Raw genomic sequence first — 24716 nt, forward strand, 5'->3', positions numbered from 1 at the left:
AGCTCCCGGTGGGCAATTTTGAGGCCTGGATGCCAGATTAAGAGTGTATCCTAACCAGACTATTTGAAGAACTCACCTGTCGGAGGTTATGACCACCTTTGGTGAAAAAATATCAACCTCCCCCCAATAGGCAAGCCGCCCGGCACGGACACTTTTACTGAGGCTATGCCGCACTGGAGCCAGTCAAAAGCCCATTCCTTGCTTTTGCTGGAGAGCCCTAGAAGCCTTAGGCGCACGGCGTTGACGGGAAAGCGCATGCTGGGACTGAGCCTGAACCAGCTGTCGAGAAGCGGGAGTGTACCTACGCCTGTTATAGGAATAGGAAGCACTCCTCTTCCCTCCAAAAAACCTCCTAGAAGAGGAGGCAGTAGCAGAAAACGTCCGGTGGGAGAGAGAATCCATGGCATCATGATGCTTTTTTATCTGATCAACCATGTCCTCTACTTTTAATCCAAAAAGATTATCCCCCTGGCAAGGAACATCCGCCATTCGCTGCTGGGTCTTCTGATCCAGGTCAGAGAAACGCAGCCATGAAAGTCTGCGCATCACTATACCTTGAGAAGCTACTCGGGATGCCACATCAAAAGTGACATAAGACCCCCTGGCCAGGAATTTGCGACATGCCTTCTGCTGCCTGACCACCTGGTGAAAAGGTTCAGCAAGCTCAGGAGGAAGTGCTTCAACTAAACTGGACAGTTGCCTCACCGAGTTCCACAAGTGGATGCTCGTGTAGAGCTGGTACGTTTGGATCTTGGCGGAGAGCATTGCGGCCTGATATGTTCTCCTCCCAAAAGAATCCAAGGTCCTAGACTCTCTGCCTGGGGGCGCCGAGGCATAGTCTCTAGTACTCTTAGCTCTGAGAGCAGAGTCCACCACCATGGAATCGTGAGGAAGTTGGGTCTTCACCATTACAGGCTCTCCATGGACTCTGTACTGGGACTCGGATTTTTGGGGGACCACTGGGTTAGAAAGCGGGCACGACCAATTTCGCATAAGCACTTCCCTCAGTGTATTATGCAAGGGGGCCATGGCACCCTCAGCAGGAGAAGGATAGTCCAAGACCTCGAGCATCTTGGCCCTGGGCTCATCCACAACCTCCATAGGGAATGGAATGTCCTTAGACATTTCCCGAACAAAAGATGAGAAAGAGAGACTCTCAGGTGGAGACATTCTACTCTCAATAGGCGGAGTAGGATCAGAGGGAACCCCACATGACTCTTCCTCCGAAAAGTATCTGGGGTCTTTCTCGTCTTCCCACGAGCGCTCTTCATCGGTATAGGAAAAAAGCTCCCTAAGAGCAGCCCGAACCCGAGCCTGTCTCGATGTCGAGGATCGTCGACCTCGTGGGGGATGTCGAGAAGTCGACCCCTGCCTGGACTGCGGCGAAGCTTCCTCTACCGACGTCGAGGGGGAATCGACCCAGGTGGCGGCCGACGCTGGTACCGCAAGCGAGGGCCCAGATACCGCTTCTGCAGTCGGTACAGAAGGCGCAAGCACCCCCAACACCGAGGCAGACTGGAGCAGCAACCCCTCCAGGAGTTCTGGAAGAAGGGCCCTGATGCGCTCGTCGAGAGCTTCCATCAGAAAAGGCTGGGGGACCGGTGCAGGAGTCAGTGCTAGAAGCTGAGGGGGCTCGAGAGCCGGTACCAGGCTGCCAGATGACCGACGCATCGGCACTTTTTGTATGGAGGGTGAGTGGTCCTCCCGGCACCGACGCTTCTCAGGTGCCGACGCCCTCGGCTCACCGGAGCTCTTGGTACTGTGCATGGAAGATCGATGATGGTGCTTCTTCGCCTTCGCTCGACGCCCATTATAGAGACTCCTCAGTACCGACGAGGAGGACGTGGAATCCTCACGCCTCTTCGGAGCCGGGTCTAATGAAGTCCCAGGGGGCCTGCATAGCAGTAGGCCTAGAGACAGGTGGAGACCTGCTCGATGCCTTGCTGCCCCCAGCGCGTTGTGGTCTTTCGGAAGCCATTACCTGAACTCTTGATGTTGATGCTTCCCTCGACGTCAATGCCACCGACCTCGGTACTGATGTTGATGCTGACGTCGAAGGACCGGACCGGTCAGAAAAAAGTTTCTCGTGTTGAGCCTCCCGAGTCCGCTTTTTCATCAAATTACACAGCTTACAGGCAGCTGGTAGATGGTCGGGCCCCAGGTACTAAAGACACCAGGCATGGGGGTCGGTTCCCGAGATGGTCCGGTTGCACCGAGTAGAATGCTTGAAGCCACAGGGTAGCACTATAGAAATGATAAGTAGTAGTAGTGTCCTCGATGACATGGAGGGAAAAACGACAGCAGCAAAATTAGTGGAGGAGTGGCCTAGTGGTTAGGGTGGTGGACTTTGGTCCTGGGGAACTGAGTTCGATTCCCACTTCAGGCACCGGCAGCTACTTGTGACTCTGGGCAAGTCACTTAACCCTCCATTGCCCCATGTAAGCCACATTGAGCCTGCCATGAGTGGGAAAGCGCGGGGTACAAATGTAACAAAAAAAAATGGCTCGATGGTGCCAAATAAAAAGGCACAAAAAAAAAAAAAAGGAAAAACAGCCCGACTGAGCAGCCTAAAGGCGGCCGCGTTGAAAAATTAAGGAAACTTTAAAGGGGAAGAAGAAAACTAAAAAAAATAAAGGAAAAAAATATATATTTTTTTAAAATATTTGAGTAAACGAGATTGAAAATAAAGAGAAAACGGGATAAACTTGGGCGATAAATGCCAAAAAACGGTTCTCCTGAGCCGAAAAGGGAACATATAGAAAAAACAACTTTCCCAGTCGCGGATTGAAAAGAACTAAAGGTGACATGTTTGCATCGCAGGCGGGAACCTGCTTGCGCATGCGCGGTAATCAGTACCTAATAATGAAATTGGGTGGTATGAGCCACACAAGATGGCATCTTTCCCAGGCATAAGCAGCACTGTAATTCCCGCTTGTCCCCCTACCTGGATCAGAGAATTGACTTTACTAACAAGTTCTACAAGGTCTTTGTCAAGCATGTAGCTGAACCATAAACACAAATGTTTAATACCAGGGGCTTTGCTGGCCCAAACCACTTCCTCTATTTTGCTTGATCTAGACAGTTGCTCAACTTCCCCATCCTATTACTTAGGCAGGGTCACCTTATCTAGCTATGATTCGATTTCATCTATTGATCTCTCATATTCTGGAGTATAAAGTTTTTTGCAGATTCTAACAAATACTTGGCATATCTCAGCATCATTTGTAATAAGATGTGCTTATTCATCCCCAATTCTTAAAATCTGATCGCAGGCTTGGTACTTGTAACTTATTAGTCTGAATGTGGCCCACTTTACTCTCCAATTTGAAGTGTTCCTGTTGAACCCTCTGAAAGATGATCAAATTTATATCTTATAGTTCTAAATCTATTAACTCCCTTCTCAAGATTCCTAGGGTTTCTAACACTAGAGTAATGTTAGGATCTTGCTTAAGTTGTCACTCTAGTTGTTGAATGGTCGTCCACAATTGGGATAGTTTTTCCTAGCATTTTCAATGCCTTTATTAGCTAGATACAATACACCACCCCCTCATATAAGCTTTGAAGCTATAAGGGCCATCATCATTAAGTTCAAAATACTTCTTCACAATGGCTTCTAATTGCTGAAACATCTGTGAATCAGTCAGGAGGCTGTCAAATTCCAGTTAGAAAGATCATAATGGAAAAGTTTCATCTTCTTGCAGAATGACAACTAGTTTGTCTTTTACCTTGGAAGCTGACGTTTTAATTTATTTAAATGTGCAGTGAAGTTAGTTAAGAACATGAGATTAATAAGCCATTTTTTTGTCCTCCAGCTGTGGATAATCATGACCAAGATCCTGGACAAAAAGTTTGACAACATTGAGGCACTCAACAAACCTGGCAAGAACCTTTCCCCTGCTCAGCCACTGAACATTGCAGTGCAAAACAAGTGGCTTCCATTTCTTCTGGAAAATTTTAAAGCACCTGTGGGTCAATGATAAGCAAGCTATGATTGCATTTATAACATAATATTGTTGACAGTTTTCGATTAAATTTTTGCACATAAGTTCTCCTGTCAAGATCATCGGCAACGTCACAAGCACATCACTGCATAGTTCTAGCTGAGAGAGGTATATAGTGAATTCTAGAGAAAATCTTGTTTTTGTTTATCAAACCTCCAAACAGATATACAGCACACTGTAAAACTCACCATCAGTGAATGGTTTCTCCTTGAAAGGCTATTTTGGCTTCTTATTATTCAACTTTTTCCCCACTTGAAAGGTTTTTTTTTCCTCCATACACCTGTCTTGTCTAATGTGAGTTTTGCTAGCAAAGATGTCTGTCAGGCACACCTAAAGTGACAAGACATTTCCACGTAATCTGACCACTCTGGCCAATAACAAATAACTAGTTAGGAGCACAGACCACGTAGAAATTGATGCCAATGTAGTGTGAGACGGCACAGCCTGCAATGCGCCCAATTATCAAATATCTAGGAGGTCGTACGTACAGCTTTTGTATGCCACATAAAACCACTTGGCCTGCCAGAGGTTGCCAAACCCTGATGTATATAATTCTGTTACGAGCTCTGAGCATTATTGGGAGAGAGGGCTAAATATGTCAATGAATCAATAATAGATGAATTAATTAAAATAAAATAAATTTCCTTAACACGGGACCAAATCTGGATCCCAGTACACCTAACATAGTGCTTGCCGGCATTTTAATAATAAAACTTTAATTGGAAAATATTTGCTTTGCATTTAAGAATTTACAAAAGGAGAGGCAAGAGATACCAAACCAATCAGGAAGTAGAAACACACTGAAAAACGTGACGAACCAGTATGGCAAAGTAGCGTTTACTGCTCAACAATAGACCCAATGCAGCCACATGCAAAGCTGAAATTCTACCCCCGATGCAGGCAACTGCCGAAATGTGACTGCATCAGGTCTATTGTTGACCGATAAATGCTAATTTGCCATACTGGCTCTTCACTTTTTTCAGTGTACTTCTACTTCTCGACTGCTTGTTTATATAAGAATAAGAATGCACAACAGAGAAAAGAAATGCTTAGGCTATCAGGTATATGCATTTTCTAGCAATTACTTGTTTCCTATTTCAGTGAGGAGGGATGGCTCCTCAGATAGCACTTTCTCACCTGTAAGTGGTTGCACCTTGAGCTGAGGTTCCTGAGAATACACATCATATTGAACAAGGGGATAAATGTGGGCAAGCATGAACTGCAGGCTTCCCACTGAGGCTGCCAGCTGCCTGAGTGTATATGTTCCAGCTTCCTTGGCCTTGAAGGGAAGAAAAAACCAGCGGTAAGCACAGAGATGGCAATGCATATAGTACCAGAAGCAACATATCAATGAATCCCACAATGCAAGCCTTAGCATAATCCTGTGTCAGAGGGCAAAGACTTCTGGTCATATGCCACTTAAGAGCCAGACAATTCACATTAGAAGATGTGGCCTTTCTGAAAATATCAACATTTATTTATTAGGATTTATTTACCTCCTTTTTGAAGGAATGCACTCAACATGTAAAGCTATTGCATTACTACATTTCTCATATTGGACCCCTTCCTTGCTGTTCTGATATATAAAGGGCATGACCCCAGATAGATATTTGTAAAATGGTCAGAACTTAAGAAAAGAGCTTTTAGAGAAACTAAGAGAAAGATAGGGCTTCTCTTTTCCCACAGATTTTTATTTGGCAAGGTTCAGAGCCTCAATACTCTAAGCAGCCTATTATGAATATTTTCACTGGCTGCCTGTACCCACAGAACCTTACTAAGTTCTATAATCAGAAACCATATATACAGGAGGAGTCCCAGTTAATTATAAGGCACACTAAACACACTCAGAAGGCATTCACTGTTTCAACCACTCATAAGGAACCCAACACACTTGTGTCACTTGGAATCTTCAGCAAGTGTTAGCAGTTATAAGTACCAGTTTTCGCTATGCTCATGTAGAGGTGCTGGCAACTATACGCACAAGATGCTTTGACTTAAAAGTGCAGCCAATTAGCAGTGAAGGCCAAGAATGTAAATACCTACATTTTAAAGGCTAAAAGAAATACCAGGGGTTAAGCACAATTACCTCCTCAATCACTCCTTTCAAGCCCTGGCTGAAACTAGCACTTTGTAGAAGATGAAAGGATGACTGGGAGTTTTTTGAACTATGTGAATATTTCTTTGTAAAATGGCACATACACCTATACATTTTTGGCCTACCTGAATCACAACCCTTAAAAAATCTATGCCTTCAGGACATCTCCATGTACAAACAGAAGCATGCAGAAATCACCATTTTCACATTTCACAATTATGCAATCTACACATGTAAATACTGCTATTTTCATTTCCTATGTCATTTATGGGAACTTTTGTTTAGGTTTATTTCTTCAATTTTTTCATTATGGGAGCAATATCGTTGGTAATATGCCCTTTTTCAGACAATTTCAGGGGGGGGGGGGTCCTGCCATTTTGAACAGAAAACAACACAAAATTCTCGGAGTCACCACTGATCGAAATCTCACACTTGAAAACCACGTGAAGAATACAACTAAGAAGATGTTTCACTCCATGTGGAAACTTAAAAGAGTAAAACCTTTCTTTCCAAGAGCCATTTTCTATAACCTGGTACAGTCCCCAACTGCAAAGGATTAAAATACAAGCTATCACATGCGACTAGCTTCTTCTACATGAGCACGCAGCTATGGAATGCACTACCAACTGACTTGAAAATGATTAATGAATTAACTAACTTTCATAAATCACTGAAAACCTCTCTCTTCAACAAGGCCTACAATGGGAATCCATAGCTTATTATAACACTTCACCACTTCACCCTATTCTGATAGTCATCTTTCTATAACTCTGTTCAGCTCTTTTTCCCTTGCCCATGATCTTGTTGTAACACCAACTGTATCTGTCACCTGGAATGGCGATGCCATAACAGGTTTCTGTAAGCCACATTGAGCCTGCAAATAGGTTGGAAAATGTGGGATACAAATGCAATAAATAAATAAACTAAACAAAGTTATTCAAAGTTGTTAAATCGCGAGAGGATTGTGAAAAATTACAAGACTGGGAGATTGGACATCCAAATGGCAGATGACGTTTAATGTGAGCAAGTGCAAAGTGATGCATTGGGAAAAAATGAACCAAACTACAGCTATGTAATGCAAGGTTCCACATTAGGAGTCACAGACCAAGAAAGGGATCTAGGCGTCATCATTGATGATACATTGAAACCTCTGCTCAGTGTGCAGCCGCGGCTAAGAAAGCAAATAGAATGTTAGGTATTATTAGGAAAGGAATAGAAAACAAAAATGAGGACATTATAATGACTTTGTATCACTCCATGGTGTGACAGCACCTTGAACAAGCCACACTGAGCCCGCAAATAGGTGGGAAAATGTGGGATACAAATGCAATAAATATAAATAAATAAATATTGTGTACAATTCTGGTCACCGTATCTCAAAAAATATATAGTGGAATTAGAAAAGGTACAGAGAAGGTTGCTGAAAATGATAAAGGGGATGGGACGACTTCCCTATGAGTAAAGGCTAAAGCGGCTAGGGCTTTTCAGCTTGGAGAAAAGACGTCTGAGGTGAGATATAATAGAGGTCTATAAAATAATGAGTGGAGTGGAATGGGTAGACGTGAATCGCTTGTTTACTCTTTCCAAAAATACTAGGACTAGGGGGCATGCAATAAAGATATAAAGTAGTAAATTTAAAATGAATCAGAGAAAATATGTCTTCACTCCATGAAATGAGATTGAAGGGTGGCTGACTCAAGAAAAATGTCAGGAAGTATTTTTTCACGGAGAGAGTGGTGGATACTTGGAATGCCCTCCCCGCAGGAGGTGGTAGAGAGGAAAAAGGTAACGGAATTCAAAAATGCGTGGGATAAACATAAAGGAATCCTGTTCAGAAGGAATGGATCCTCAGAAGCTTAGCGGAGATTGGGTGGCAGAGCCTGTGGTGGGAGGCAGGGCTAGTCGGGGCTAGTGCTGGGCAGACGTCTACGGTTGTGCCCTGAAAAAGCGAATGCTACATACCTGTAGAAGGTATTCTCCGAGGACAGCAGGCTGATTGTTCTCACTGATGGGTGACGTCCACGGCAGCCCCTCCAATCGGAACACTTTCTAGCAAAGTCCTTTGCTAGTCCTCGCGCGCCGATACGCACCGCGCATGCGCGGCCGTCTTCCCGCCCGAACTGGCTCGTGCCGGCCAGTCTCATATGTAGCAAGACAAAGAGAAGGGAAGACACAACTCCAAAGGGGAGGCGGGCGGGTTTGTGAGAACAATCAGCCTGCTGTCCTCGGAGAATACCTTCTACAGGTATGTAGCATTCGCTTTCTCCGAGGACAAGCAGGCTGCTTGTTCTCACTGATGGGGTATCCCTAGCCCCCAGGCTCACTCAAAACAACAACCATGGTCAATTGGACCTCGCAATGGCGAGGACATAACTGAGATTGACCTAAAAAATTTACCAACTAACTGAGAGTGCAGCCTGGAACAGAACAAACATGGGCCTATGGGGGTGGAGTTGGATTCTAAACCCCGAACAGATTCTGAAGCACTGACTGCCCGAACCGACTGTCGCGTCGGGTATCCTGCTGCAGGCAGTAATGAGATGTGAATGTGTGGACAGATAACCACGTCGCAGCTTTGCAAATCTCTTCAATAGTGGCTGACTTCAAGTGGGCTACCGACGCTGCCATGGCTCTAACATTATGAGCCGTGACATGACCCTCAAGAGCCAGCCCAGCCTGGGCGTAAGTGAAGGAAATGCAATCTGCTAGCCAATTGGATATGGTGCGTTTTCCCACAGCCACTCCCCTCTCCTGTTGGGATCAAAAGAAACAAACAATTGGGCGAACTGTCTGTTGGGCTGTGTCCGCTCCAGATAGAAGGCCAATGCTCTCTTGCAGTCCAATGTGTGCAGCTGACGTTCAGCAGGGCAGGAATGAGGACGGGGAAAGAATGTTGGCAAGACAAATGACTGGTTCAGATGGAACTCCGACACAACCTTTGGTAAGAACTTAGGGTGAGTGCAGAGGACTACTCTGTTATGATGAAATTTGGTGTAAGGGGCCTGGGCTACCAGGGCCTGAAGCTCACTGACTCTACGAGCTGAAGTAACTGCCACCAAGAAAATGACCTTCCAGGTCAAGTACTTCAGATGGCAGGAATTCAGTGGCTCAAAAGGAGGTTTCATCAGCTGGGTGAGAACGACATTGAGATCCCATGACACTGTGGGAGGCTTGACAGGGGGCTTTGACAAAAGCAAACCTCTCATGAAGCGAACAACTAAAGGCTGCCCTGAGATCGGCTTACCTTCCACACGGTAATGGTATGCACTGATCGCACTAAGGTGAACCCTTACAGAGTTGGTCTTGAGACCAGACTCAGACAAGTGCAGAAGGTATTCAAGCAGGGTCTGTGTAGGACAAGAGCGAGGATCTAGGGCCTTGCTGTCACACCAGACGGCAAACCTCCTCCATAGAAAGAAGTAACTCCTCTTAGTGGAATCTTTCCTGGAAGCAAGCAAGATGCGGGAGACACCCTCTGACAGACCCAAAGAGGCAAAGTCTACGCTCTCAACATCCAGGCCGTGAGAGCCAGGGACCGGAGGTTGGGATGCAGAAGCGCCCCTTCGTCCTGTGTGATAAGGGTCGGAAAACACTTCAATCTCCACGGTTCTTCGGAGGACAACTCCAGAAGAAGAGGGAACCAGATCTGACGCGGCCAAAAAGGAGCAATCAGAATCATGGTGCCTCGGTCTTGCTTGAGTTTCAACAAAGTCTTCCCCACCAGAGGTATGGGAGGATAAGCATACAGCAGACCCTCCCCCCAGTCCAGGAGGAAGGCATCCGATGCCAGTCTGCCGTGGGCCTGAAGCCTGGAACAGAACTGAGGGACCTTGTGGTTGGCTCGAGATGCGAAGAGATCTACCAAGGGGGTGCCCCACACCTGGAAGATCTGTCGCACTACACGGGAATTGAGCGACCACTCGTGAAGTTGCATAATCCTGCTCAACCTGTCGGCCAGACTGTTGTTTACACCTGCCAGATATGTGGCTTGGAGCACCATGCCGTGACGGCGAGCCCAGAGCCACATGCTGACGGCTTCCTGACACAGGGGGCGAGATCCGGTGCCCCCCTGCTTGTTGATGTAATACATGGCAACCTGGTTGTCTGTCTGAATTTGGATAATTTGGTGGGACAGCCGATCTCTGAAAGCCTTCAGAGCGTTCCAGACCGCTCGTAACTCCAGAAGATTGATCTGCAGATCACGTTCCTGGAGGGACCAGCTTCCTTGGGTGTGAAGCCCATCGACATGAGCTCCCCACCCCAGGAGAGACGCATCCGTGGTCAGCACTTTTTGTGGCTGAGGAATTTGGAAAGGACGTCCCAGAGTCAAATTGGACCAAATCGTCCACCAATACAGGGATTCGAGAAAACTCGTGGACAGGTGGATCACGTCTTCTAGATCCCCAGCAGCCTGAAACCACTGGGAAGCTAGGGTCCATTGAGCAGATCTCATGTGAAGGCGGGCCATGGGAGTCACATGAACTGTGGAGGCCATGTGGCCTAGCAATCTCAACATCTGCCGAGCTGTGATCTGCTGGGACGCTCGCACCCGCGAGACGAGGGACAACAAGTTGTTGGCTCTCGTCTCTGGGAGATAGGTGCGAGCCGTCCGAGAATCCAGCAGAGCTCCTATGAATTCGAGTTTCTGCACTGGGAGAAGATGGGACTTTGGGTAATTTATCACAAACCCCAGTAGCTCCAGGAGGCGAATAGTCATCTGCATGGACTGCAGGGCTCCTGCCTCGGATGTGTTCTTCACCAGCCAATCGTCGAGATATGGGAACACGTGTACCCCCAGTCTGCGAAGTGCCGCTGCTACTACAGCCAAGCACTTGGTGAACACTCTGGGCGCAGAGGCGAGCCCAAAGGGTAGCACACAGTACTGGAAGTGACATGTGCCCAGCTGAAATCGCAGATACTGTCTGTGAGCTGGCAGTATCGGGATGTGAGTGTAGGCGTCCTTCAAGTCCAGAGAGCATAGCCAATCGTTTTCCTGAATCATGGGGAGAAGGGTGCCCAGGGAAAGCATCCTGAACTTTTCTTTGACGAGATATTTGTTCAGGGCCCTTAGGTCTAGGATGGGACGCATCCCCCCTGTTTTCTTTTTCACAAGGAAGTACCTGGAATAGAATCCCAGCCCTTCTTGCCCGGATGGCACGGGCTCGACCGCATTGGCGCTGAGAAGGGCGGAGAGTTCCTCTGCAAGTACCTGCTTGTGCTGGAAGCTGTAAGTCTGAGCTCCCGGTGGACAATTTGGAGGTTTTGAGGCCAAATTGAGGGTGTATCCTTGCCGGACTATTTGGAGAACCCACTGATCGGAGGTTATGAGAGGCCACCTTTGGTGAAAAGCTTTCAACCTCCCTCCGACTGGCAGGTCGCCCGGCACTGACACTTGGATGTCGGCTATGCTCTGCTGGAGCCAGTCAAAAGCTCGTCCCTTGCTTTTGCTGGGGAGCCGAGGGGCCTTGCTGAGGCGCACGCTGCTGACGAGAGCGAGCGCGCTGGGGCTTAGCCTGGGCTGCAGGCTATCGAGAAGGAAGATTGTACCTACGCTTGCCAGAAGAGTAGGGAACAGTCTTCCTTCCCCAAAAAAATCTTCTACCTGTAGAGGTAGAGGCTGAAGGCTGCCGGCGGGAGAACTTGTCGAATGCGGTGTCCCGCTGGTGGAGCTGCTCTACCACCTGCTCGACTTTTTCTCCAAAAATATTATCCGCACGGCAAGGCGAGTCCGCAATCCGCTGCTGGATTCTATTCTCCAGGTCGGAGGCACGCAGCCATGAGAGTCTGCGCATCACCACACCTTGAGCAGCGGCCCTGGACGCAACATCAAAGGTGTCATACACCCCTCTGGCCAGGAATTTTCTGCACGCCTTCAGCTGCCTGACCACCTCCTGAAATGGCTTGGCTTGCTCAGGGGGGAGCGTATCCACCAAGCCCGCCAACTGCCGCACATTGTTCCGCATGTGTATGCTCGTGTAGAGCTGCTAGGACTGAATCTTGGCCACGAGCATAGAAGAATGGTAGGCCTTCCTCCCAAAGGAGTCCAAGGTTCTAGAGTCCTTGCCCGGGGGCGCCGAAGCATGTTCTCTAGAACTCTTGGCCTTCTTTAGGGCCAAATCCACAACTCCAGAGTCGTGAGGCAACTGAGTGCGCATCAGCTCTGGGTCCCCATGGATCCGGTACTGGGACTCGATCTTCTTGGGAATGTGGGGATTAGTTAATGGCTTGGTCCAGTTCGCCAGCAATGTCTTTTTGAGGACATGATGCATGGGTACTGTGGACGCTTCCTTAGGTGGAGAAGGATAGTCCAGGAGCTCAAACATTTCAGCCCTGGGCTCGTCCTCCACAACCACCGGGAAGGGGATGGCGCAAGCACCCCCGGTACTGGAGGGGAAGGGCGCAACAGCTCTCCCAGGATCTCTGGGAGAACGGCCCGGAGGCTCTCGTGCAGAGCGGCTGTGGAAAAAGACATAGAAGCCGATGCAGGAGTCGATGTCAGAACCTGTTCCGGGCGTGGAGGCTGTTCCGGGCTGTCCAAAGGGGAGCGCATCGACACCTCTTGAACAGAGGGCGAGCGGTCCTCTCGGTGCCGATGCTTACTGGGTGCCGACTCCCTCGGCGACCCAGAGCTCTCGGTGCCGACACGGGAAGGGGACCGGTGACGATGCTTCTTCGATTTTTTGGAACGAAGCACATCACTGGAGCTTCCCGGCACCGACGAGGAGGACGTAGAATCCAGCCGTCTCTTCCTCGGGGCCGAGGCCGAAGAGGGTCGGTCTCGGGGGGGCTGTACCGCAGGAGCCCTCAGGGTAGGGGGAGACCCACCCGAAGGCTCACCGCCACCAGCAGGGGAATGGACAGCCCTCACCTGCACTCCAGACGAAGCACCACCGTCCGACGACATCAGCAGACGAGGAGGTCTCTATACCACCGACGCCGCCCTCCGATGTCGCCCCGATGCAGAGGGCCGATGCCTCGATGCACTCGATGCAATTGGGGGCGAGGATGAAGGTCCGGGCACCGACGACGTCGAGGCAGTCGATACTCCCGATGCCGATGAAGAGCCCGAGAACAAAATGTTCCACTGGGCTAACCTCGCTACCTGAGTCCGCTTTTGTAAGAGGGAACACAGACTACAGGCCTGAGGGTGGTGCCCAGCCCCCAGACACTGAAGACACGACGCATGCCTGTCAGTGAGCAAGATTACCCGGGCGCACTGGGTGCACTTCTTGAAGCCGCTGGAAGACTGATGTCATGGGCGGAAAAATCGCGCCGGCGAGATCAAAACTCGAAATGGCGAAAATGGCACCACAAAAATAGGGGGAAGAAAAACTTCGACCGAGGCCTAAATAGGGCGTACCCCGACGACGAAAGAAAACTTACCGGGGCAAAAAACTCGAAGTACGGGAAGGGAGAAAACCAAAAGATCTCCTCCCGACACCTTTTTTCTTCTTCTTTTTTTTTTTTTTTTTAAAGAACGAGTCGAAGAACGACGCGCGAGGTCAACTTTGGGGGCGCGAACGGCGAAACACTACCGTACCGAGCGCGGACAAAAGAAGACTGGCCGGCACGAGCCGGTTCGGGCGGGAAGACGGCCGCGCATGCGCGGTGCGCATCGGCGCGCGAGGACTAGCAAAGGACTTTGCTAGAAAGTGTTCCGATTGGAGGGGCTGCCGTGGACGTCACCCATCAGTGAGAACAAGCAGCCTGCTTGTCCTCGGAGAATGACAGATACAAATCAAAGTCAGGTATACACATAAAGTAGCACATATGAGGTTATCTTGTTGGGCAGACTAGATGGACCGTACAGGTCTTTCTCTGCCGTCATCTACTATGTTACTCAACGTGTAACAAAAGTCTGGAATTCATTGCCAGAGAATGTAGTAAAAGCAGTTAGCTTAGTGTGGTATTTAAAAGGGTTTGAATAGCTTCCTAAAAGTCCAAATGCCAGTGGTTCCCAAACCTGGTCCTGGAGGCACCCCAGCCAGTCAGGTTTTCAGGACACCCACAATGAATACTCATAAGAGAGATCTGCATGCACTGCCTCCACTGCATATAAATCTGTCTCATGAATATTCATTGTAGATATCCTGAAAACCTGACTGGTTAGGCCACCTCCAGAAGCAGGTTTGGGAACCACTGCCATAAGCCATTAATTAAAATGGATTTGGGAAAAATCCACAGCATAAAATATATTTTCACAGCTTTTGGTAATGCGTTCCATAATTGTGTGCTTATATAGGAGAAGCTGGATGCATAGGTTGATTTGTATTTGAGTCCTCTGCAATTTGAGTAGCAGAGATTGAGATACGTTCGTGATGATCTGATTATGTTTCTAATTGGTAGATCTATGAGGTCTGTCATGTATCCTGGGGCTGCGCCATAGATAATTTTGTGGACCAGGGCGCAGATTTTGAAGTTAATACATTCTTTGATTGGAAGCCAATGCAGTTTTTCTCAGAGGGGTTTGGCGCTTTCAAATCGAGTTCTACCAAATATCTGCCTAGCCTGTTTTGAGTGGTCTGGAGTTTCTTTGTGAGTTGTTCTTTACATCCTGCATAAATTCCATTGCAGTAGTCTGCATGGCTTAGTAACATTGATTGTATTAGGTTGCGAAATGTATCCCTCGGGAAGAAAGGTTTCACGCGTTTAAGTTTCCACATTGAGTGGAACATTTTCTTAGTTGTGGAGTTCATTTGGCTCTCGAGTGTAAGGTTACAGTCAATTGTGACGCCAAGTATTTTCAGGCTGAGATAGGAAGGGTGTGGTCTGGGGTGTTTATAATTGTGGGTTTGTAGGTATTGAGATGAGAGGATGAGGCAGTGTGTTTTTTCAGTATTCAGTTTCAATTGAAATGAGTTTGCCCATGAGTCCATGCCACACAAACCGAGCATGATTTTGTTGGTAATTTCTGTCCGATCATGTCTGAAGGGAATGTATATTGTGACATCGTCTGCGTTGATGAACGTGTTGAGGCCTTGGTTGGATAAGGACTTGGCTAGTGGGATCATCATTATGTTGAAAAGTATTGGTGATAGTGGTGATCTTTGAGGTACTCCACAGTCTGCTTTCCACGGTGTAGATATGTTAGAATTTGATTTCACTTGGTATGTTCTAGCGGTTAGAAAACCCTTGATCCAACTAAGTATATTTCTGCTTATCCCGAAGTAATCTAGTAATCTTAGTAGTACATTGTGGTTTACCATGTCAAATGTTGGTCTGTGTGGGCCAAAAAAAGTTACACCGCTAAGGGACTTCTTCATAGAAGTTAAAGTAGGACATGAAGCTTACTTGGTCTATCTACAGAAGACTGTAATTATTGAAACAAAGGAAGATATATGTTGACATTGAAAAACCACTTAGCAAAACATCCTGTTCAATATGACGAATTTAAGCAGCACAGAAATTGATTCTGAGCACAAAAAGTGCCGCAAAAACAGTCAAAACTGTCTGAATTTTTCACGACCAGGTCATACTTGCAGTTCAGGTACGTTTAAAGAATGAAGAAAACCTTAAACAGCTAGCAGCGTGCATGCCAATGTCTCTTACTTTAGTGGAGACAGAAGAGTTCCATCAGTACACAGCTGCATCACATGCATGTGTAGTTTCTTCACTTCCATCAAGAAACGCACTGAAAGGTTGGGTAATGTCCTGGTCAAACGAGCTGAAGCAGGATGTGACAGACAATGCTCAAATAGCAGGAAAATCTTTTCTGTGCTGTGATTTGTGGAGTCAAAAAAGGTCGAGTCACTCTTTCACTGGAGTCACGGTAAAATATTACAACAGAGATAGAGACATATCATTAGCTGCCACATCCACACACAGCTGAAATCATTTGTGCTGAAGTCCTGAAAATACTAACTGACTGGGGCTTACAAAATGTTCTTCATTATGTCACAGATCAAGGAACGAACACAGTGGCAGCCCTGTGACCACCTGTAATTGCAGAGCAAATCATTTCAACTGATACAAACACTGAAAGGGATGACAGTCATAAACAGAGTATCGGCACCGCAGATACAGAAGAATTTTGCAATGCTGTGAAGGAAGCTGAACGTGATTTCCCAAGGTGAAATTCTTGCTAAGCTCATGTCTCAAATGTAGTGTCATACAGCGCTGGACAAAGCCACATCAAAGATTCAAAAACTACAGAAAACGTGATGTAAGTTGTCCACAAATTTGCTAACTCAAGTGTAACAACAGAGCATCTAAGAAACTGGCAGGCAAGAAACTGCTGAAGGTTGCACAGAAAAGATAAAACTCATTCTACTATGTGTGCAATTGCCTCATCAGACGTGACTGGCCAATAACATTCACCTGGTCTAACTTGGAACTGTGTTGAGATCTACTGAAACCCTTGACTGATGTTATGACATATTTAGAAGGGAGTGAGTACACAATATTTTCAAAGCACTTAGCCTTCCAAAGTTCCATAGAAACCTATGGAACTTTGGAAGGCTAAGTGCTTTGAAAATATGCCTCATAGGCATCAGCAGATATTCCATGTCTTCTTACAATTAAATAACACTTGACAGATCCAGGTTTGGGAAGCTTGCCAGGTGCCCTTAGCCTGGATTGGCCGCTGTCCTGGACAGGATGCTGGGCTCGATGGACCCTTGGTCTTTTCCCAGTATGGCATTACTTATGTACTTATGTAGGTGGTCACTTCACTTGTTTTGGCCCTGTAGCACGCGACCTGCTAAAGAAATATGAGCACCGTTTCACCAGTGTCTTGGATCCAGGCAGTGAAAGCTTCAATCCAACTATGCTGATCTGTACCATGCTCAATCCAGAAAAATCAGCGGAACTTTCAACAGAGTTGTTTCAGCATGGAAAAAACGAATTATACAAGTTCTTGTGTTAGTTGTTCAAGAAGACTCCACTGACTCCAATTCCCAAGCATTGCCATGCCGTGATGAAGTGTCATCCCCACAGAAACCATTGCAACAGATGGTTGGTATTGAAGCTGACCAGCCTAAACCTGGAACATCACAACTGTCAAAGCATCTCAGACTTGTCTCCAGTCAACCCGAGTGTTAGGCAAGGAGGCGAAACAAAGCAATAGCTTCATTGTTGCATGAACTGGAAGAAAGCGATTTCAATTCCAACATAAAATGTTTTCATTTTTGGTTCAAATCTGCATCAAAGTACAATAGCTTTTCTGATATCACTCTTCAAATGCTGTTGATTCCTGCAACCAGTGCATCGGTATAAGGTCTCTTCTCAGCTACAGGCATTTCTTCATCCGGGCACAGAAATGTGATTGGACTACTGCTTCTGGAGGCTGAAGCTATTGCCAAGTTTAACAAGAAACTTCACTAACTGGCAAGTGCCCTATGTGCTGTTTTTTAAGTGACCGATTTTTTGCAGGCAGTCTTCAAGGTGGACTGATTTCTTCTGTCTGATGACTTGTAGACACACAGCATTGCCAATAAATTCTATAAGTTCAATAAATTTTTTTTCAGATAAAGAGCAGACCATCATCATTAGGAGCCTGTAGTAGACATGACACACTGGGCAGTTGTGCCAAAAATTTTGTGAACAAAGATGTTGACTGTGTTAGCTAATATAGTTTTGTGTGACATCCAAATTACTGATTTTTTAAGTCTTGCTTTACATCCACAGATGTTTGTACTAACAAGAAACGATATTTCTATATTTTGTGTTCTAAAACCAAGGTGATTAATGAAGATTCCTGAACCATAGTTCAGGAACCAAGGAGCCAAGGTCCCAACTTCAATAACACTACCCAACAACACCACCTTCTCAACTGAATCTGAACCCAGAGTGCTGGGAGTCATCCTTGACTCCTCACTATCATTTACACACCATATCAATCAACTATGGAAGAAAACAATGTTTAAAATTAGATAGTCTAATCAGAACACTCTTTGACCAGAGAGCATCTGCACTACTAATACAAATGCTGATCCTACCGCACCTGGACTACTGCAATGCCCTATTTTTTGGCATTAATTGCAAACATTAAAAAACTACAGTTCATACAGAACACAGCAGCAAGATTAACTTTCAAATTGAACAAATACACCAGGTTTCACCATACCTTACAATATTACACTGGCTACCAATAGCTGCAACAACTAAGTTCAAAACTAACTGCCTAATCTTCCAGATCCTTCAAGGTGCTACCTCTGCACTCCTGATCAACATCTCATCTATTTGTCTTGTTCACTCCCAGTGGCGTTGCAAGGGCGGGGCGGTGGGGGCGGTCTGCCCCGGGTGTCCGTGGGTGGGGGGGGGTGCTCCGTCGCGTCGCTTCTCCTGCCACCGCCTGCCTTTTTCTTTTTTTTAAATCCGTGCAGCCACGCCCTCTTGTGAGGTAACTTCCTATTTCCTCGAGGGCGGGACATCGAAGGAAAGCCCGAAGCCAGCGCTGGCGATTTACTTCTTTCACAGCACACGCAGGGCAGATGCGAAGCGCTGCCTGCGTGGCTGCACCGATTTAAAAAAAAAAAAAAAGGCAGGTGGTGGCAGGAGAAGAGGGCTCTGTGGCTCTCAATGGAGGGGGGATGGGACTGGGTCAGGGGGGGAGCTCAGAGGGGAGAAGGGGATTGGAGAGGGGGTGGGGGAGTTCAGAGGAGGGGTGCTCAGAGGGGAGAATGGGATTGGGGAGGGTGGGGGTGCTCAGAGGGGATTGGGGAGGGTGGGGGAGCTCAGAGGGGAGAAGGGGATTGGGGAGGGGTGCTCAGAGGTGGGGGTGCTCAGAGGGGATTGGGGAGGGTGGGGGAGCTCAGAAGGGTACTCAGAGGTGAGAAGGGGATTGGGGAGGGGTGGGGGAGTTCAGAGGAGGGATGCTCAGAGGTGAGAAGGGGATTGGGGAGGGTGGGGGTGCTCAGAGGGAATAAGGGGACTGGGGAGGGAAGTGCTCATGGGAGAAGGGGTCTGGAACTGGGGGCTGAAAAGGGGCAGGGGCTGAAACTGTGGAGACTGGGGGCTTTAAAGGGGACAGGGAGAACTGGCTGGGGCTGAAGTTCGGGACTGGTGAGAGAAAAGGGCTGGGGTTGAAACTAGGGCTGAAAAGGGGGCAGGGAGAAGTGGCTGGGGGCTGAAGCCCAGGACTGATGGGAGAAAAGGGCTGGGGACTGGTGGGATAGTGGGGCTGAAAAGGGTGGCAAGTGGGAGATGTGGGCTGGAACTGGAACTAGGTGCAGGTGGAAAGAGGGGGCAGAGAGAGGGGACAGACCCCGGATGGAAGGAGGGGGAGTGTGAGGGAGGGCAGACCCTGGATGGATGGGAGAAGAAGGGCAGACGGATCGAAAGGGCAGAGAGAAAGGGCAGATGGTGGGTGGAAGGGGGAGAGAGAAAGAGGGCAGATGGTGGATGGAAGGGGCAGAGAGAGAGGGCAGACACTGGATTTCAGAGAAAGAGCGAAGACAGATGCTGGATGGAAGGAAGACAGTGAAAAAGAAGATGAGGAAAGCAGAAACCAGAGAAAACAAACTGTAAATAAAATATATTTTTTATATTTTTTTGCTTTAGGGTATAGTGTTGTATCTGTGTTTATGTGTTAATAAATGTTTATAAATAGAACATATAAATAAGGTAATCATTTTATTGGACTAAGTTTTAATACATTTTGACAACTTTCAGAGAACAAAACCCCCTTCCTCAGGTCAGGATAGGATACTATAACAGCACTATACTGTATTGACCTGAGGAAGGAGGTTTTGGCCTCTGAAAGCTAAATGTATTAGTCCAATAAAATGGTATTTTATTTTCTATATTTGTTTTATTTCTATTTGTTAATTTGTAAAGTGGTGATCAGATTTGTTAGTTTTTTCAAATTTACATCCACTGTCTTTATATTTTGCACAGTACTAGGGGACATTTTCTGTTTCTGTGGTGTTGCATTGTATGCAGAGTCTGGCATCGGGGGTTGAGTTTAATTTTTGTCTAAATAGAAAGTTTATGATTACTTATTCTATAGTGGATTAGGGTGTATCTGTGTTTGTGAAAAAGACATGGTTTTCGGTTGGCATTGACTGTGCAGGATCGACGATCTGTACTAATCTGTCTGTTTTCGTTTTACAATAGGTGAATTGATGTTCAAGTGCTCACTGTAGCGTTTAAGATGCTTGTGTGACTTGTAGAAATGACTGCTTATGGTATGGTAGAATTGCACTATAGGTCCTGAGTGTTTTGTATTCTCGGTATGCCTAGTACTGGATTTGGGAGGGGGTGTTAAAAAATGACCGGCCCCGGGAGTCAACTACCCTAGCTACGCCACTGTTCACTCCAATAGACTACAAGATCAATTGACTCTAGCCCCACCGTTTAACAAGGGAGTCCGATCTCAGAAGATCATTAACTTGCTCTTCTCAGTGGCAGGGATCCCATTATGTAACTCACTCCCTCTGACTATCAGAGCAGAGAACCACTACCTCAGCTTCTGGAAGAAGCTAAAAACCTACTTCTTCCCAAAGTCTGGAATATAATACTCACTAATAAACAATTCGCTTTGAACTTTAGAAACACCTATCTTTACACAAACTATAATCATACTGTCTAATGCCTTATAACACCATACCTAATCATTAAGAATGCATTCACCCAATGTCGTATTTATAAATATGTAACTACTGTCCTACTAATGCTGTAAACTGCAGTGAACCCTTTACAGGGGATATTAGCGATATATAACACCTAACTTAAACTAAATTAAAATAACACTGCTATGTCTGGAGATAATTGATACTTTGCAGTTGTCAGCTTCTTTCTTGCTCCTTGAACAAATTAAGTTCAACTCAAATAATGCAGCTATGTATTGTTCAACATTTGTGTGATTCTTTGACAGTTGTTTTAACATTACTTTAAGTTGCTGTTGCCCATTGTTTATAACCATTTTAATTGTGTCTAATTATGGCTACATCATATTAATTTATCTCCCATAGTCGGGGTGGGGGGGGGGGGGGGGGGCTTGGTAAAAATTAGCGGGTCTGGTCTGGTCCTGTAGAATCAAAATTTTCCAAGTCTGAAAATTAAAAGCTATGTATGTTTCAATTTTTACTTTCATTTTTAATTTTGATATAAGCTTGATATTTCATTTTTAAATTAGAAATAAGCTAGGTAGTCCAAAAAATTACCTTTGGTCTGGCTCCACATAGGCCTAGAGATATACGAATCAAAGCAGAGAAGAGTCACAAACTATTCATGACCAACTGAATCAAAAAACAAACATATTATTGAACTATCAACAAAACAATCTAACAGTTTCCAATATAACCGATATTGTACTAATCCCAATTTACCTCATTCTTGCACCTAATTAAAATGTTTCACCTAGTTTTATATTTTATTTTAGGGGAAAGGAATGGGACTTATATACCGCCTTTCTGTGGTTTTTCCAACTACATTCAAAGCGGTTTACATATTATATACAGGTACTTATTTGTACCTGGGACAATGGAGGGTTAAGTGACTTTTAAACTAGGTATACCTAGTTTAAAAAAAACCAAACCTAAGTTGCCAACATTATTAAAAAGATCATGGGGGAAGGAGGCATAAGAGTCTACGTGGAGGGGCATTTTCGAACAGGGATGACCATCTCTAAGGGCGCCCATCTCTGAGGACGTCCCCGCGAAGGGGCAGGGCATCCCGTATTATCGAAACAAGATGGGCGTCCATCTTTCGTTTCGATAATACGGTCGGGGACGCCCAATTCTCAACATTTAGGTCAATCTAAGAGATGGTTAACCTAAATGTTGAGATGGTCGACCTTAGAGATGGACGACCTCGGTTTTCGCCGATCATGGAAACCGAGGACGCCCATCTCAAAAACGACCAAATCGAAGCCCTTCGGTTGTGGGAGAAGCCAGCATTCGTAGTGCACTGGTCCCCCTCACATGCCAGGACACCAAACGTGCACCCTAGAGGGCACTGCAGTGGACTTCACAAATTGCTCCCAGGTGCATAGCTCCTTACCTTTGGTGCTGAGCCCCCCAAACCCACTCCCCACAACTGTACACCACTACCATAGCACTAAGGGGTAAAGAGAAGGCACTTACATGTGGGTACAGTGGGTTTCGGATGGGTTTTGGAGGGCTCACATTTACCACCACAAGTGTAACAGGTGTGGGGGGGATGGGCCTGGGTCCGCCTGCCTGAAGTGCACTGCAGTACCCACTAAAACTGCTCCAGGGACCTGCATACTGCTGTCATGGAGCTGGGCATGATATTTGAGGCTGGCATAGAGGCTGGAAAAAAATGTTTTTTTAAATTTTTTTTTTTGGGTGGGAGGGGGTTGGTGACCACTGGGGGAGTAAGGGGAGGTCATCCCCCATTCGCTCTGGTGGTCAGCTGGTCAGTTCGGGCACCTTTTCGAGGATTGGTCGTGAAAAAAATTGGACCAAGTAGGCCAAATGCTCGTGAGTGACGCCTTTCTTTTTTCCATTATCAGCCGAGGACGCCTATCTCTTAACCACGCCCCGTCCCGCCTTCGGAACATTGCCGACACGCCCCCGTAAACTTTGGTCGTCCCTGCGACGGAAAGCAGTTGAGGACTCCCAAAATCGGTTTTCGATTATGCCGATTTGGGCGACCCGGAGAGAAGGACGCCCATCTCCCGATTTGTGTCAGAAGATGGCGTCCTTCTCTTTCGATTATGCCGCTGATAGTGAAAACACCAACTGCTTATCTATCCATCATGTACTAAGTATATCCAGTCCTTTTTTTGTAGAAAAAAAGGTGCCGGTACTCACTGTGGGTGGGGTCACCACATATGACTCCACCCCTATTGTAGCCACACCCACATTGGCCACACCCATTATACCAGCCATGGCGCATATAAACAGACATCATTGAAAATATTATACTAGTGTAGAAGAAAAAAATAACGTGATTTTTTTTTCATTATAAATAATTTCTGTAACCTGTTACAGCTCCAGTATACCCAGTGCAAAATAAGACAGCACATGTAAATTCTCAAATTGGACATATTCCAGACACTAAAATAAAAATAAAATGATTTTTTTCTACCTTTGCTGTCTGGTGACTTTGTTTTTCTGATCATACTGGCCCAGTATCTGATTCTGCTGCTATCTGTCCTCTTTACTCCGTTTCCAGGGCTTCCTTTCCATTTATTTCTTTACTTTCCGCCTTTCTTCTTCATTTCTTGCTCTGGGTCCTCCGTAGACTTGACTGTCCAGTGGATCCAGCTTCTGCCTATTTTCTTCATCCATGTGCAATTTTCTCCTCTCTTCCTTTTCCCTCATCTCATCTCCTTCTTCACTCTTTACTCCCCTCCATCCACGTCCAGCATTTCTTCTCTCTCCCTTCCTTCTCCTCCATCCACCCATGTCCAGCAGCCCTCCTCTCCCCTGCCCTCCCCTCCATCCATCCATGTCCAGCAACCCTCCTCTCCCCCCTGCCCTCCTCTCCATCCACCCATGTCCAGCACTTCTTCTCTCTCCCTTCCCTCTCCTCCATCCACCCATGTCCAGCAGCCCTCCTCTCCCCTCCATCTACCCATGTCCAGCAACCCTCCTCCCCCCCGCCCTCCTCTCCATCCACCCATGTCCAGCATTTCTTCTCTCCCTTCCCTCTCCTCCATCCACCCGTCCAGCAGCCCTCCTTCACCCTGCTCTCCCCTCCATCCACCCATGTCCAGCAACCCTCCTCCCCCCGCCCCCTCCATCCACCCATGTCCAGCAACCCTCGTCTCCCCATGCTCTCCCCTCCATCCACTCATGTCCAGCAACCCTCCTCTCACCCCTGCCCTCCCCTCCATCCACCCATGTCCACCGACTCTCCTCTCCCCTGCCCTCTCCTCCATCCACCCATGTCCACCGACACTCTTCTCTCCCCTGCCCCCCTCTCTCCAGCCACCCATGTCCAGTGACTCTCCTCTCTCCCTTGCCCCCTCAGCCCCCCTACCCAGCGATTCTCCTCGCTCCCCTGCCCCCCCAACTCAGCGATTCTCCTCGCTCCCCTGCTCCCCCTCCTCCAGCCATCCAGGTTGTCCAGTGGATTCTTCGGGGCAGGTAGGAAAGATCCCCAGTCTTTCCTGCCTGCTGCCGGTGCTGACTCTCCTGCGGTGCTACTGCATCGCTCTTCAAAATGGCCACCGAGACTTACAAGGGCGGCCTCCAAGACTTCAGCAGAAGTCTCGGCGACCATTTTTAAACAGCGATCCGGCAGCGGGGGAGGGTCAGCGGCGGCAGCGGGCAGGCAAGACTGGGGATCTTTCCTGCCTGCCCCGAAGAATCCACTGGACAACCTGGGTGGTTTCCTTCTTCAGGTATGACTGGAACCCTGTAGTTCGGGGGAGGGTGGGAGGGAGGCGAGCCGGCGAGCCCTGAAGAACCGGCTTTTGTGAGCCGGTGCGAGCTGGCTCCCGCACACCACTGGACCTCACAAAAAAGGTGCCAGTACGCCGTACCGGCGCGTACCAGCACAAAAAAAGCAGTGAGCATATCATATCACATCCCCATTCGTGCCACACAATGGGTTCATCACATCAACTTCTATCCTACCACACAGTAACCAAATCACACTTCCTTCATATCTTATCACTTCACACTGCTGGTTAGTTCTTGGTGCTGATAGCTTTATCAGTATTTTTTTTCTTCTTTTCCCATTCATCACATTGCAAAATGATTCCC

General features: G+C 47.2%; 1 protein-coding gene across 5 annotated transcripts in view; it reads right to left on the reverse strand.

Moving 5' to 3' along the window:
- The window catches only part of TRAPPC10 (trafficking protein particle complex 10), a 485548-nt gene that overhangs the window by 161337 nt on the left and 299495 nt on the right, over nucleotides 1-24716 (reverse strand). For all 5 annotated transcript variants that reach the window (XM_030203762.1, XM_030203763.1, XM_030203765.1 and 2 more), the window contains one exon: nucleotides 5139-5280. In XM_030203762.1, coding sequence (XP_030059622.1) covers nucleotides 5139-5280 — 142 coding nt within the window. The remainder of the gene's footprint in view (nucleotides 1-5138; nucleotides 5281-24716) is intronic.

The sequence above is a fragment of the Microcaecilia unicolor genome, chromosome 5 (assembly GCF_901765095.1).
Source record: "Microcaecilia unicolor chromosome 5, aMicUni1.1, whole genome shotgun sequence".
NCBI lineage: Eukaryota > Metazoa > Chordata > Amphibia > Gymnophiona > Siphonopidae > Microcaecilia > Microcaecilia unicolor.